Source organism: Notolepis coatsorum (genome assembly GCF_963971535.1).
Source record: "Notolepis coatsorum genome assembly, chromosome: 12".
NCBI classification, from domain to species: domain Eukaryota; kingdom Metazoa; phylum Chordata; class Actinopteri; order Aulopiformes; family Paralepididae; genus Notolepis; species Notolepis coatsorum.
In genome coordinates this window covers 94,946,184-94,961,648 of record NC_140176.1, presented here as the reverse complement: position 1 = coordinate 94,961,648, position 15,465 = coordinate 94,946,184, and the positions used below count along the sequence as shown (strand labels likewise).

General features: G+C 44.7%; 1 protein-coding gene across 1 annotated transcript in view; it reads right to left on the bottom strand.

Annotated features, from left to right (window-relative positions):
* Positions 1-532: 532 nt before the first annotated feature.
* Positions 533-15,465, bottom strand: part of tln1 (talin 1) — a 207,178-nt gene continuing 192,245 nt past the window's right edge. Inside the window, exons 31-36 of the mRNA XM_084325947.1 lie at positions 12,643-12,767; positions 11,533-11,658; positions 11,090-11,152; positions 10,560-10,742; positions 3,189-3,314; positions 533-2,582 (exon numbers count right to left, since the gene is read on the bottom strand). Of these exons, the coding sequence (XP_084182073.1) occupies positions 2,451-2,582; positions 3,189-3,314; positions 10,560-10,742; positions 11,090-11,152; positions 11,533-11,658; positions 12,643-12,767 (755 nt within the window). The 3' untranslated portion in view covers positions 533-2,450. The remainder of the gene's footprint in view (positions 2,583-3,188; positions 3,315-10,559; positions 10,743-11,089; positions 11,153-11,532; positions 11,659-12,642; positions 12,768-15,465) is intronic.

Genomic DNA, 15,465 nt, shown 5'->3' with positions numbered 1-15,465 from the left:
CCAAATGGAATGAAAAAATAAATATATATATATTTTTTTATAGTCGACTATCAGCTAATTTCGGCCAATCATAGTCGACTATCCAAATCCTTAGTCGGGGACAGCCCTAATATATATATACTGTATGTATTACAGAAGCTATGGGTTTACTTGAATGGTGTAGGCCAGTGGTTCTCAAACCTTTTCACAGGTAATGGACCCCCATCTCACAAGACATTGTCCCAGGGCCCCCCCATCTTTTTAGATAAGATTTAGTTAAGAATTAATTTCACATCCATCTGTAGGTGTGGATACACCAGTGGAGAGAGTGAGACCAGTTAGTCGTTCATATACATTATTATTATTATTTCACTGTACTAACTTCTAGTGAAGGAACTAAAACTATTAAAATTCCCCATTTTTCCTGGGACCTTCCAGAAGCCCCGCAAGGACCCCCAAGGGTCCCTGGACCCCACGTTGAGAACCACAGGTATTCCTTTGAATAAGTTAAAGATACATCTGTAAATAAAACAAAGAGCCAGAAACATTCTCAGGGAAAACCATCTTTATTGACCATAAATCTTCTTTTACAGCGTCAACGAGGAGGCGGTCCCACATAGCAATACATTTATATCATATCAAAGTCAAAAAAAAAAAAAAAACGATATTATCTTGAATCTTTGTAAAGGTTACACAAACTCAGACATGTGTAGACTATGCATACAGTTCTAGCTGTGCCAATATGCAAAAGAAAAAAAAGAAAAAACACTTGTTTGTAAAAGAGTGGATTTATATGAAGTCTTGTTAAGTTAAACTAATGATTAAGTGCACTTGAAAGGAGAAAAGGTTAACAGTTAAATACATTTGTTGTAAAATACATTAAGCAGGCACTTATGATGCATTGATATGTTGAACAAACAGAAGGTTTACATTGAGGCCTCTGGCTGTTAGAAATAAACTCAAATATGGGCAAGTAATGACAAATAACAAATATGTAAATAACAAAACCATACGTGTCCATATCATTAACCTAACAGCATTGTACTCTGAATAGGAATTACCCTATGATATAAATCTAAATTAATTTCTAAAAAACAAAAAACAAAAGCAACAACTATTGGTTACAGTTGGTTAGATGCATATCCACAGTCTACATCAGAATGAACGTAACCATCTCTACAGCACCCAAAGAAAGTCGTTTATAATTCAAAATACAATATCCTGAAGAATGTCATGTATATATATGGCTTTGTGATCTCCAAAACAAAAAAAACATCTAGCCCAAAGTTACTGTTGACGTCCAAAAGTTGACACAGACAAACACAGATATTATTTTATTAACATATAAATTTGAACACATTTCATAGCTTTATTTGTCTTTTATTTTTTTTTAATTATTTTTTATTTTATTGATATGTCGATATGTTTTTCACTCTATGAATTGTTTCATCGCAAAGTAAATCATTGCACCTCTGGTCCAAATTGCAACAAAATGCAGTTCAATGTCCTTGGTTCAGATAAAAAAAAAAGAAAACGGTCTTCCTGACAAACACATTCTAGTAAAACAGTATCATCTTTGGAATCTGTCCGACACCCTACAGTCATTGAGGGTGAAAAACCCTCGCAAGGCTCTGTGCTGCAAGACGGCCATCTTGTAGAGATATTCTACGGCCATCTTGTAGAGATATTCTACGGCCATCTTGTAGAGATATTCTACGGCCATCTTGTAGAGATATTCTACGGCCATCTTGTAGAGATATTCTACGGCCATCTTGTAGAGATATTCTACGGCCAAAACCATTGGTCAGTATACGACCTATATGACACTTAGCCCTCTGTTAGCCCAAAAAACACCTCAGACAGTTATCGTGCTCAATACAAAAATATTGTTCTCGCGGTAAAGGCAAACATTTATTGGCAGGAGTGTGTGAATTTTTTACGAAGTAACAAAGTGTGTACTCTGTGAAGACATGCAATCTAGATACAAACATCTAGCCCTATAAACGACCTACATACTATTATTAAAAACATAGCTCATCAAAAAGCACAGTTTCCGCAAACGCCTCGCATACTGTTTCGCTATTGTTGTCGCATGATCCAAAAAAGAAAATCGGCGGCCACCGTTAATGCTCTTGATAACAAAAAAAGAAAGAAAATACATTGAAAATAAACATCCTGATAACATATTTTTTCACCTTTTACCCCTATAATGTCTTATTTTTTTATTAATTTGCCCGACATTACTCCTGTACTCTGCATAATAATACCTCACCGTATTCTTCTTCCCTCTCTCAAAAAGTAGCTTGTGTGAGGCCAAGGGCCTTGATTTGTCACCGCTATATATCTAGACACGTGTTTGACTGTGTGTCTGTGTGTCTGTCTGTGTGTGTGCGTGTGTGTGTGTGTGTCTGTGCGTGTGTGTCTTGTCTGTGTGTGTGTGTGTGTGTGTGTCTGTCTGACTGTCCTGCTCACTAATCCTGTCCGTCTTGCTGCAGCTCGGAGGGTAGGAACTTGTACTGCTGCTGCCTGATGGTCGCCAGCCTCTTCCTGGCTTCGTCCAGCTCTCTCTCTTTCCTCAGCATCTCCTCCTGGGCGGCGATGATCTGCGAGGCGGGAAGCAATGGAGCGGGTTAACAAGAGTCCAACAGAACCTCTTGATGACCAATGTTAAAAAAAAAAAAAAAGTGCCTCAGACGGTAGGCTAATGTGATGGCGAGTATGCAGGGTTCCCCTCCTGGCCCTTATGTTAAACTCCATGACCTTTTCCATGCATGGTTTTCCATGACTATGTGGGAGCACTATGTGTGACCCCCCCCCCCTCCCCCACAATTCTTGGTTTGTTTAAGTTGCTTCAACTGAGATATGTTTTTATAGGGATAAACAGTGTGGTTTCCATTACAGTTGGTCTTGCTCTGAAAAAGTGGCCATATGATGTATAAAAAAAGAAAAAATGTCCACGACCAATTAGAACCGGTTAGAACCAGTTAGAACCCCCCCCCCCACCCCCACCCCACAACTCCCCCAATTTTTGGTTTGTTTAAGTTGCTTCAACTGAGATACGTTTTTATAGGGATAAACAGTGTGGTTTCCATTACAGTTGGTCTTGCTGTGAAAAAATGGCCATATGATGTATAAAAAAAAGAAAAAAAAGTTTCCACGACCAATTAGAACCGGTTAGAACCAGTTAGAACCAGTTTGCCGGTACTCACCTGAGCGATACCTCCCACCATCTTGCTCTTCACCACCACGGCCTGGTCGTCTTGGCGCTCAAAGGCCGCCTTCTGCGCCGCCTTCACCAGGTTGTCCGCGGCTCTCTTTACCGCGTTGCCTGCGGCCTGTTGGAACGGCAGAATGGATCAGAGTGTTAAAATGACAGAAAGCAGAAGGCCAAAACCTCTAGATTATAATACTTAAAGAAGTGCTTGTATGGACTTAAAAGCCGTGAGATTATAGGGTCCCGGCGGCGAGGTGACGTGATAAAAAGCCACTCCCGTGTCCACATAGTAGATTCTTTGGACCGTTGGCTTGGACTTGGGAGTTGTAAAGCATTGGCCAGTGACTCGTGCCGAGTTGAGAACATCACTCGTCCAACTCCTACTGTTCGTAAACAGGACTTCTGGAAGGGGAATGTGGGCCCCCGCCAGCGCTCCGAGAGAGAGCCATAACACTCCTTTTTTCCCCTCAGAGCTCGGGCGAAGGATTGCTTTAAAAGGCAATGAGGAGCCGCTCTCTCCCTACTTCACTTGAGGCAAAACATTCATCCCTGAGAGCAGTCTGGCAGCCCCCTTCAAACAAGGAGTGGGCTTTTAGTTCTCCTTTTGAGGCCCGGCTGAGCAGAAAGGAGGCACCGGCACCGGCGAAGGGGCAGAGTGACGCCTGCTCCGATCGAACCCCCCCCCCCCCCCCCCTCGCCAATTTATCTCTATGGTCGGAATGCCACCGTCGGTCCGGCCCTGCTGCCATAAAACACAATGCTATCCAGCTCCTGAAAAGCCGCAACAGCTGAGGGGCCGCCCGGCAGTCGATACGACGCGGCAAAGCCAGTGCTAATGCAGTCGCGCACCGGTCATCGCTAGGGGGTGAAGCTCAGTGGAATCCTGCCGCTTCAGCTCTTCCAACGCCGCTTCTCGCTAGGTACATATACAGTGCCAAGGGAATCAACGATTTGTTTTCTTTGTCGAGAGAGAGAGTAATCATTATGTTACTAGCAAGCATGCTGTTATGCAACTGTTAGCAGCGAAACATCAGGTAATTTTTAGTCCAACAGAAGGATAGCATTTTGTTTACACAATCATTATTCCATTTCATAACACTTAATAATAATACGCTATGCAAAACACTAACCCATCCATTCTACATTCATTGCACACACTCACCTTTAACATTCACTTTAAACACGACTACACCATATTTAATCTATTTATCACTAAAAGATTTGCACTACATCTCTACCTCATTTTTGGATTTTGCACTTTAGTTTTGTATATTTTGTATAGTGTTTGGTCTTTATTCTTTTTACTGTATGAAGCACACTCTCAGGAGGTTTATACAGAACCAATCATTTCACTGTAATGTACCTTATATGTGACAAATAAAACTAAACTTGAAACTTGAACTTGAACTACTCTAGAGTCCGTGTGAACATAGCTCGGCCCTCATTTATGGAGTATGTGTGGCTCAGAATAATGGCTTAATGACTCCATTTAACCCCGTTGCCCTCTCTCATAACCACCTGCTGCCATCGCTTCAGTGCCCGTCTCCAGGCCAGGCGCCCGGCAGACAGAGCCTCTACGCGACACATGGACGGCCCTGAGAGAACTGGAACCTAAGGGACCTTTAATCAGTAGGAAACGGCAGCGTGGAAGAGCCCAACCCAGGGCTGCTAATTGACCGTACTTTGTCAGAGGAACGCAACAGTTGTGATTGGAAGATCAAGAAAAGAGGGCAGGGTTTGAGATTTCTTTGTGATGCACTGTGTGAGTGTTTTCCTATACCTAGTGTTTTCTATACCTAGTGTGTTGTCTATGCCTAGTGTGTTGTCTATGCCTAGTGTAGGTATATCCATCCTTCGGATGAGATGCTAAACCGAGGTCCTGACTGAATTCGGTCGTTCAAGAACCCAGGACGCCCATCGCAAAGAGTAGGGGGTTCCCCCCGACGTTCCTGGCCAAATTCCCAATCAGGCCTCTGACATTAAGGCCACCTAATCATCCCTCCCCCTTAATTGGCTGATATCAATCCCTGTCTCCTGAGCCGTTCAGCCATACCAGCGGCCCCTCCCGCTCCTCTCCTTATTTCTAGGTTGTAGGGCCAGACTCCTCCTTCCAGGCCAAACGCGTTGTGTTATCGCGTCTCCGCCAGACATTTTTGTGCCTTCTCCGTTTTCCCGCGACTCTAAGCCTTCTAATGTTTTTGAGAATGTATGGCACCGCATGTTTTTTTTGCATTTCACCTGTGGCCTTAATCACCAGGCACATGGAGTAATCACACTGCCTGGCAACACGGACCGACTGGAAGGTCTGCAGTTTCATCCCCTCTTTGACAGTAATCAAAGTTCGCTTGCCAACGTTTCCAGTGATGGAAACAAGATCTCCAAAGCAATGTCTGTTGTTTCAAGAGATACTGTATACACAAGTACGGTACACAGGCATCTCCTCAAGCGGCAGCTGCGAGCCCAGAGAAGAGGGGATAAGACGCTGCTGATTGAATCCCAAGAATATGAGAAGGTCTGAGAGACCTTCAACATACTATTTCCTGACACACTGCCTTCAACATACTATTTCCTGACAGACTTCAACATACTATTTCCTGACAGACTTCAACATACTATTTCCTGACAGACTTCAACATACTATTTCCTGACAGACTTCAACATACTAATTCCTGACAGACACACTGCCTTCAACATACTATTTCCTGACAGACACACTGCCTTCAACATACTATTTCCTGACAGACACACTGCCTTCAACATACTATTTCCTGAGACGAGGGTGGTGGTACTTGTAGTTTTGATCTACGAGGACTAAACTACATTCGTTACACTCTGGAAACACTACAGGTCTGCTGTAGTGGGCGGAGCCCCGTGAAGCTCGTCTCCTGTAACAAGACTTCCAGCGGGGCGACGACTTCTGTTTCCATGACGTCTTTTAAATATCGTTCGTCAACAAGCCTCCCTCGCCTTCCATCAGGGTGTCGACGTTAAATACGGCTATACGGTTCTGCTCATGAAACGTATAATTCCATTATCTCTGCTCTCTTTGATTGCTTTTAAATGCAGCACCGATGGTACGTGGTCACAGGATTACTTCGCTTTAGATACACGTGTAAATACACACTTACACTTTATATTTATTGATAAAGGATTTGCACTACAACTCGTACACCTACTGTGAATTGTACCTAAACTGCACCTCGTCCATTTATGCCTTGCACTATATAGTATTGTATATTAGTACACTGCACAGTATTGTATATTGTATGGTAACTACGTCTACGAACATTGTACATATGTCTAAACTGAACACTGTGACCTCTTTTTTTACTTCTAATTTTTACTATGTCTTTATTTCATACTTATCTTGTCATGCACAGTCTCTGGAGCGCAACAGTAAGAAGCATTTTGTACAAAAGTATTCTGTACTTCTGTATGACAACTATTAAAGAAACTTGAAACTTGAACTTGAAACTTGAAGCTTGGCGAAACAGTTATTTTTTATAGATATTATGCCCCATGGCTGTCTCCACATGTGTCGGAGGAAGCATGTGGTGGACTTCAGGGTTCCCTTGTACCGACCAGTAGGAGAACATGCACACAACAACCAGGTAGGGGAGGGGGGGAATTGGCACAACGACTAAATTGGGATGGGAAAAAAAAATAATAATGAAAATCAGGCGGAGAAAAAATGGATTAAAAAAAAATATATATATAGAAAACTTTGAAGTTAGAACAGTTCATTCTGTTAGAATGCATACTTTGCTCCAACCAATACTAAGAAAATGTTGGAACATTAAAACATCACCCATAAAAAGCAGCGAGAGTTTCAATCCAAATACTGTCAGAATTAGAGCCTCTCACATCTTAAAAAAACACCTCTGTCTACCGTCAAAGCTGTATCCTCTAAACAAGTTCTCAACCGGTGAACTTTAAACAACTCAGTTCAAACAAACATTCACCTTAACACTCACTTTAACACCACATTATATTTATCCATTTATAAAGAGATTTGCACTACATTCATACCTCATTTGCATTTGCCTTAAAGTTTTTGTACCTCATTGTCTGCATTTTACCCACTGCACTTAGACTTAGATTGTACTTAGGTTGTACTTTAGCTTGTAGTGTTATTCCTCTTTTACACATTTCTTACTGTATGAAGCACATTCTCCGGGGCTCGTACAGAACCAAGCATTACCTTATACGTGACAAATAGAAACAAACTTGAACTTGGTGACCCGCCTCCAAAGTGCTTTGTCATTTATAATAAATAAAAAGTGCAGCCAGCCACAGATAAAGGCCTGTTCCATCCTGAGCTAAATATAGACCGGGGCCTAATCCCGATCGGACAGCTGTACACATACAGGGAGCCACATGTAACCCTAGAAAATGAGACCCCCGTGTATTTATGGCCCCAGGCTTAGAGGCCCTACAGCCATACGTCCACTGCTCTTTATTGTTGAGGAAGCAGGAGACAAAGAGCTGTGTCTCTGTGGTAGGGATGAGAGATGTCTCTAGACCAGAGGACAAAGAGCTGTGTCTCTGTGGTAAGGATGAGAGATGTCTCTAGACCAGAGGACAAAGAGCTGTGTCTCTGTGGTAAGGATGAGAGATGTCTCTAGACCAGAGGACAAAGAGCTGTGTCTCTGTGGTAAGGATGAGAGATGTCTCTAGACCAGAGGACAAAGAGCTGTGTCTCTGTGGTAGGGATGAGATATGTCTCTAGACCAGAGGACAAAGAGCTGTGTCTCTGTGGTAGGGATGAGAGATGTCTCTAGACCAGAGGACAAAGAGCTGTGTCTCTGTGGTAAGGATGAGAGATGTCTCTAGACCAGAGGACAAAGAGCTGTGTCTCTGTGGTAAGGATGAGAGATGTCTCTAGACCAGAGGACAAAGAGCTGTGTCTCTGTGGTAGGGATGAGAGATGTCTCTAGACCAGAGGACAAAGAGCTGTGTCTCTGTGGTAGGGATGAGAGATGTCTCTAGACCAGAGGACAAAGAGCTGTGTCTCTGTGGTAAGGATGAGAGATGTCTCTAGACCAGAGGACAAAGAGCTGTGTCTCTGTGGTAGGGATGAGAGATGTCTCTAGACCAGAGGACAAAGAGCTGTGTCTCTGTGGTAGGGATGAGAGATGTCTCTAGACCAGGGGACAAAGAGCTATGTCTCTGTGGTAGGGATGAGAGATGTCTCTAGAGCAGAGGACAAAGAGCTGTGTCTCTGTGGTAGGGATGAGAGATGTCTCTAGACCAGAGGACAAAGAGCTGTGTCTCTGTGGTATGAGAGATGGACCAGGGGACAAAGAGCTGTGTCTCTGTGGTATGAGAGATGGACCAGGGGACAAAGAGCTGTGTCTCTGTGGTTGAGAGATGGACCAGGGGAAAAAGAGCTGTGTCTCTGTGGTATGAGAGATGGACCAGGGGACAAAGAGCTGTGTCTCTGTGGTAAGAGAGATGGACCAGGGGACAAAGAGCTGTGTCTCTGTGGTATGAGAGATGGACCAGGGGACAAAGAGCTGTGTCTCTGTGGTAAGAGAGATGGACCAGGGGACAAAGAGCTGTGTCTCTGTGGTATGAGAGATGGACCAGGGGACAAAGAGCTGTGTCTCTGTGGTATGAGAGATGGACCAGGGGACAAAGAGCTGTGTCTCTGTGGTGTGACAGATGGCTCTAGACCAGATGACAGTATTTCTCTTAACGTTGTATCCGAACTAGGGCCGGGACTTTATCGCGTTAATTTCTATTAATTAACTACAGATAAGATTACGCATTTTATCGCACGTTGTGGCACTTTGCTCTCGTCTGTCGGCTCCGGGCTGCGTTTTTCTCCAATCAACCAATACATTGTTGTAAAGTTTAATTTGCCGCCTTTCACTTGTCACCCCCACTCAACCTATTGTGTGCTTCGGGTCTTGAGTTAGAAGACGAAACATCCGGCGAGCGTCATTTAACAAGCCGTTCGGACAAGGAAGCCCTTTGCTTTGACTCGAGAGGCGAAATAAAGGCAGTGGACGGCCATTTTGGATAATCACTCTGAATTATTGCGGTACACACATTACAAAAACCTTTGTGAAATACTCATTTCCCGTGGGATTCTTATAAACTTTGGACCTGTATGACTATAAGACTTCAGGCTATGGAACCATTATGTTTTCCAGCTCCTACCTCTCAGCTGGAACTTAAAAACAGGCATCTGGCAACCAGTAAACAGAAATGCGAGTACACACAACTTTTACTTCAGTGTGCTCAAACCTCTGTTACTCTATTTCATTAGCACTCAGTGATTTATTGTGTAAGAAACTTCGGAATGTTACCTTTCAAAAGAGAAAAGGTCCTTTGCGCTAATAATATATAATAATAATATATTATTCCTAAAATTGCTGCACTTTGTTAAAAATTGCATTGATCCGACTGTTGGTCTGTGTAGTAGCTAATAAACAAGATTTTGCTGCTTAAACTTATGTATATTCATTGATTCACTCGTATCCATTTGAATTGAAATTTTGTACTTTTCGCATCAAATATTGATATGTGTTTAAAATGCGATTGATTTCAATTAATGAACTATAAAGTCTCGAATTAATTCGATGACATATTTTTAATCGAGTCCCACCACTAATCCGAACACATTGTTAAATAGGCCTATTCCTGGGAGGCTGGGTGGCGCAGCGGACAAGGTGCTCGTCACCAACGCAAGAGACACTGGTATCGAATCCAGCTGTCAGCGTTTCTTCCGGCTTGGCCGGCCGTCATACTGGCTCAATTGGCAGAGTCAGCGGGAGGGAAGCCGGTGGGTGGGTCTGGGTCGTTGTGGACAGCGACTCCTACAGTTCGGTCGGGGCGCCTGCACAGCGAGGGAAGGATCTAAGAGAGGTAGTGTGACCTTCCACACGTTACACTCTCTCAGTGAGAGTCCGCGCTGCCAGGTGAAAAGAAGTGGTGGGCTGGCTACACATGTGTCGGAGGAAGCATGCGATAGTCTCCGCCCTCCCAGACCGACGGTAGGGGGTAGAGTGCGCAACGACCAGGAAGGGGATTGGGAATTGGCATAACGACTAACATTGGGAGGGGAGAAAAACGGAAAAAGAAGGGGGAAAAAGATCATTAAAAAAATATAAATAAAATAGGCCTATTCCTACTTTATTTTTACTTAAAATTTTACTATATCCATCTATTGAGCTATATTTAAGTTTATATCCCACATAATTTTATTCAACCTCTTATACAGTCGTACAGCCCTGGCCTATATTTTATTTCATAAATATATTATTCTATTGTGCTTAACTTAGCTGATATTTCATTTTACTTTACTCCACCACTTTATTGCATCATCTGTGCCTGTGGGGGGGAGTGACGCAGCACTGACCTGTAGCCTCTTCATGGTCTGAGAGTCCTGGTCGGCCTTGACCTTGCAGGCCACCAGCAGCTGAGCGGTGGAGGCCGCCACCTGCTTGGCCGAGGCGATCAGCTTCTCCTCGCAGGCGTGGCCCTGCACCGCGGAGTTGGCCGCCTCGCACAGGTTGTTGGTTGCCGCGGCGACCATCCGGGCCTGTGAGAGAGCGAGAGAGAGAGACGATGGGGACAGTCGGCGGTGAGGACGGGCATCGATACTTTTGACGGTGACGATAACGAGGCTTTATCTGGGAGTTTATTGTTTAAAAGGATCCCCATTAGCTGCCGCCTAAGTGGCGAGCTAGTCTTCCTGGGGTCCACACAGAAAGACAACACAAAACACAAAACATAACAATACATGAGATACGATATGACAATCACAATTCACTTAATTAACAATGATCGTCTAAAAACAGTAAAACATTGTAGACATCTTTATAAACATCAGAATATTTTCAGAAAAGGTTATTACATTCATGAGTATTCATGAGTGGAGACACTTACGGCTGAAATGAGCCCTTGAGACCATTGTCCATCGTCCACGGCGTTGGCTGGGATCGCACCGACCTGTGGGGCAGAAGAGAAGGGGGGTCCGTCAGGAAATAGTATGTTGAAGGCAGTGTGTCCGTCAGGAAATAGTATGTTGAAGGCAGTGTGTCCGTCAGGAAATAGTATGTTGAAGGCAGTGTGTCCGTCAGGAAATAGTATGTTGAAGGCAGTGTGTCCGTCAGGAAATAGTATGTTGAAGGCAGTGTGTCCGTCAGGAAATAGTATGTTGAAGGCAGTGTGTCCGTCAGGAAATAGTATGTTGAAGGCAGTGTGTCCGTCAGGAAATAGTATGTTGAAGGCAGTGTGTCTGTCAGGAAAAAGTATATTGAAGGCAGTGTTTCCTAATGTGCTGAATCTGGTGTTCAGGTTTCCGTTGCCGGGGCACGAGTGATACGCACCTTCCCCTGGGCGACCAGCTCCCTTTGGGCCGCGGAGGCCGCCTTGACCAGCGCACTGGTGGCTGCAGCGATGGACTTGGCCGCCTCTAGAATCTGCTCCTCGAAATTCAGACTCTCATCCGCTTCCTTTTTTTACAGGGACAGGAAAATGATGTTGGGTCAGTAAAACGCATGATATTCTCCTGCAGAGTCTGCGTGACGACCGGAGGAAGTTTAGCATCATGCAAAATGGCACCAGTAGCATTTACCTTTAGTCCTTTATTAGCTGATGCTTTTATTCATCTTTTTCTTTTCAGATATCGATTGAAGTACTGTGTTTAAAAAAAATGTGTGGGGTTTTCGGCTGTCCTGACTGTAGCGGGAAGTTGGTTCCACCATTGTGGAGCGAGGACAGAGGTTAGCCTGCTTACAGACGGCGAGAGGCCTACTCCGATCTACACAACTGTGGGTTAACAACACGGTAGCTAAGGTGTTTTAAGCTGTTCTTTCTAAACATATTAAGCCTCCTCTGCATATTTTCACACCGCCAACAAAGTAGCCTACTGTACGTGATCGCTTGTCTCAAAATGGATTTGGTAGCCGCTATGTCTGCACGTCTGAGACCGGAGAGTACTCAGCCCCTCCCCTACGACTCAACTGTAGTTCTTTAGAGAGCAAGGGACATTATACAAGTTAACAATAATTAACACATTTACAAGTCGTATTACATTTAGCAAATAAGGAAACAGATAGAGAACATTTCAAAGCACTCGAAATTGCGAATATAATAATTTTTTTTACCTAATTCTGAATCGCGCAACATTTTCGGCATTTATGACAAATTCTCTCCGGCCGAAATGTGGCCATTTTCACATCTTTTCAAACCGTTTGTTCTCCCTCTCACGGGAGCTCCGACCTCAGAGGGTTTTAACTAAAATGGATATATAGGCGTTTTAAGTGGACGATGAGGGGCTTGGGGTCCGACTGGACTCGGAGGTACCATCCATGTCAGACCGGCACCGAACACACAAGCCAGGAAGGGAGGCTACATTCTTCCGATACCCGGGCTAAGCTACCGGGGGACGTGTGACCCACGAGGAGGCCTGAGGCCGGTGGAAAAAGGCCTCTCACCTTCGGCTTGGTTCTGGGTCTCAGCTGCTCCAGTTTCTTGGCGGCCGCCTCAATGGCAGCTGCGGCTCCCAGGAGCTCGTTCTCCGCGATGACGGTGGGATCCTCGGGGTCCACCCATTCCGTCCCTGCAACGCAAACACACGGCCACAACGGTGAGACCAGCAGGGGCTTTGATGAAGCGCTCCGTCTTTAGATCACACACTTTAGGTAACGTTGACCACTGACACCGCGTCATTTCGTCTGGATTCTAAGAGTATGGAGGTAAAAATGGTAATGGTGCATTTATATAGCAGCTTTTATAATAAGAATAATACATCAGATTTATATAGCAGCTTTTATAATAAGAATAATACATCAGATTTATATAGCAGCTTTTATAATCAGAATAATACATCAGATTTATATAGCAGCTTTTATAATCAGAATAATACATCAGATTTATATAGCAGCTTTTATAATCAGAATAATACATCAGATTTATATAGCAGCTTTTATAATCAGAATAATACATCAGATTTATATAGCAGCTTTTATAATAAGAATAATACATCAGATTTATATAGCAGCTTTTATAATAAGAATAATACATCAGATTTATATAGCAGCTTTTATAATAAGAATAATACATCAGATTTATATAGCAGCTTTTATAATCAGAATAATACATCAGATTTATATAGCAGCTTTTATAATAAGAATAATACATCAGATTTATATAGCAGCTTTTATAATCAGAATAATACATCAGATTTATATAGCAGCTTTTATAATAAGAATACTACATCAGAGTACATGGCGTAGTGGGCAAGGCGCTCGCCACAAATGCGGAGACGCTGGGCTCGCCTGTTCGAGCCCAGCGCTCCACATTGCTTTCAGTTTAGCTGGTCGTTCATACTAATACACATTGGCCGTATTAGGGGGTGGGAAACTGATGGGTGTGGATCGGGCGTTGTGGACAGCGACTCCTACAGGTCGGTTGGTACGCCTGCGCAGTAGAATCAGGAAGTGTCGGGGGCAGCGTGAGCCTCCCACGCGTTACTCCTCGCCACTGAGTGATCGAGCTGCGCAGGTGAAAAGATGCGACTGCTGTTACCTCAAGTACCGGAGGGGACTTGTGCTATGTATGACTTAGTCCACATTGCAGCCGGCTTGTGGGAGGCAAGAAACAGCGTACGTGACAGGGGAGGGTTGAATTGGATGATACGAAATTGGGATGGGAGAAAATATAGAAAAATGGGAGAAAAAGTGGACATTTCGACATGCTGCCTGGGTGGAGCGAGAATCGAACCGGGAACCTCCGGATTACCAGACGACTGCTCTACCTCCTGCTACTGTCGCCCCGAACTATAGTTATAGGGAGTATGGAACTAAATAACTATAGTTATAGGAAGTATGGAACTAAAGAACTATAGTTATAGGAAGTATGGAACTAAATAACTATAGTTATAGGAAGTATGGAACTAAAGAACTATAGTTATAGGAAGTATGTAACTAAATAACTATAGTTATAGGAAGTATGGAACTAAAGAACAATAGTTATAGGAAGTATGTAACTAAAGAACGAAAGGTTATCCTATAACCTAGTTATATGAATACTGGCAGAGCGTCTCGCTCTTCGCCATAATGAGATAACTCTTATCTCCTAGCACCTACTGTGCTCATGAACAAACAATTTGCACCCATGCACGTGACCAGGCCACGCCCCAGCGTCCTCCTATAAGACGCCGGACATGGTCACACTCTACCTTCCTCAGATTTTTTTTTTCCAACATTGAAACCCAACCAAGGGACCTCAGGGCGCTAAGAGCAAGACGCTCAGCCAGTATTCATATAACTAGGTTATAGGATAACCTTTCGTTATATTATCATACTGGCCAATTGCGTCTCGCTCTTTGCCATAATGAGATATGGGGCAGAGCAGACGCGTGGCCCGACAAGTGTACCCCCTGAGGGCCCGCAAGCCCTACTACCAGGGGGGAGGGGAGTCCCGTCCACCCGCCCGTCCTAGCGAAGGGGGGGAGGCAGTCAACTCCATCAAAGTGCGAAAAAAGGGAACCAGAAACCCCTAAAAGCGCACAGTACAGGCGGGACCACGTGTGACACATCACCCCGTGGCACACACCCACGCTAACCCACCGACAGGCGGGACGCAGGGGAGGTCCCAGACCTCAGAACCGCCTGGGAGATAGAACCCCGTCATGTCCATGAGGTAAAACGTAACGAAGGGACCCGGGGAGGACCAGGAGGCCGCAGCACAGATGTCCTCCACCGAGGCCCCCCCCTAACAAGGTGGCAGAGCCCTGACACCCCCAGGGGGGACCTGTCCAGCCAACGTGTAGCAAAGGGCAATGCCCTCGCACAACCAATGTGAGAGGCGCTGCTTGGACAGTGCCTTACCTGCGCGAGGGCCACCGTAACAAACAACAGTTGATCGGCAGCCCTGAGATCCTGCGTCCGACTGAGGTAAACCCCCAAAGCACGGACAGGACACGACAGATGAAGGCTTGCCTCTAATGAAACGCCTGAATCACAATATCCCTAGAGCAAAAAGAGCTCAGGATATTCTTTGGCACGAAGACTGGATTAGGCCTCAGAGTCGCACCGCTATTGGCCCGAATAGACAGGCACTCAGGCCGCACCGAGAGAGCACACAGCTCACCCACGCGTTTAGCGGAGGTGACGGCCAAAAAGAATGCGGTCTTCAAGACAGCAGATCCAATGGCGCCTGCTCAAGAGGCTCAAACGGGGCCTCCGACAACCGGCCCAGGACCAGTTGGAGGTCCCACTCGGAGACAGAGAACGTTCCACAGGCTTGAGACGCAG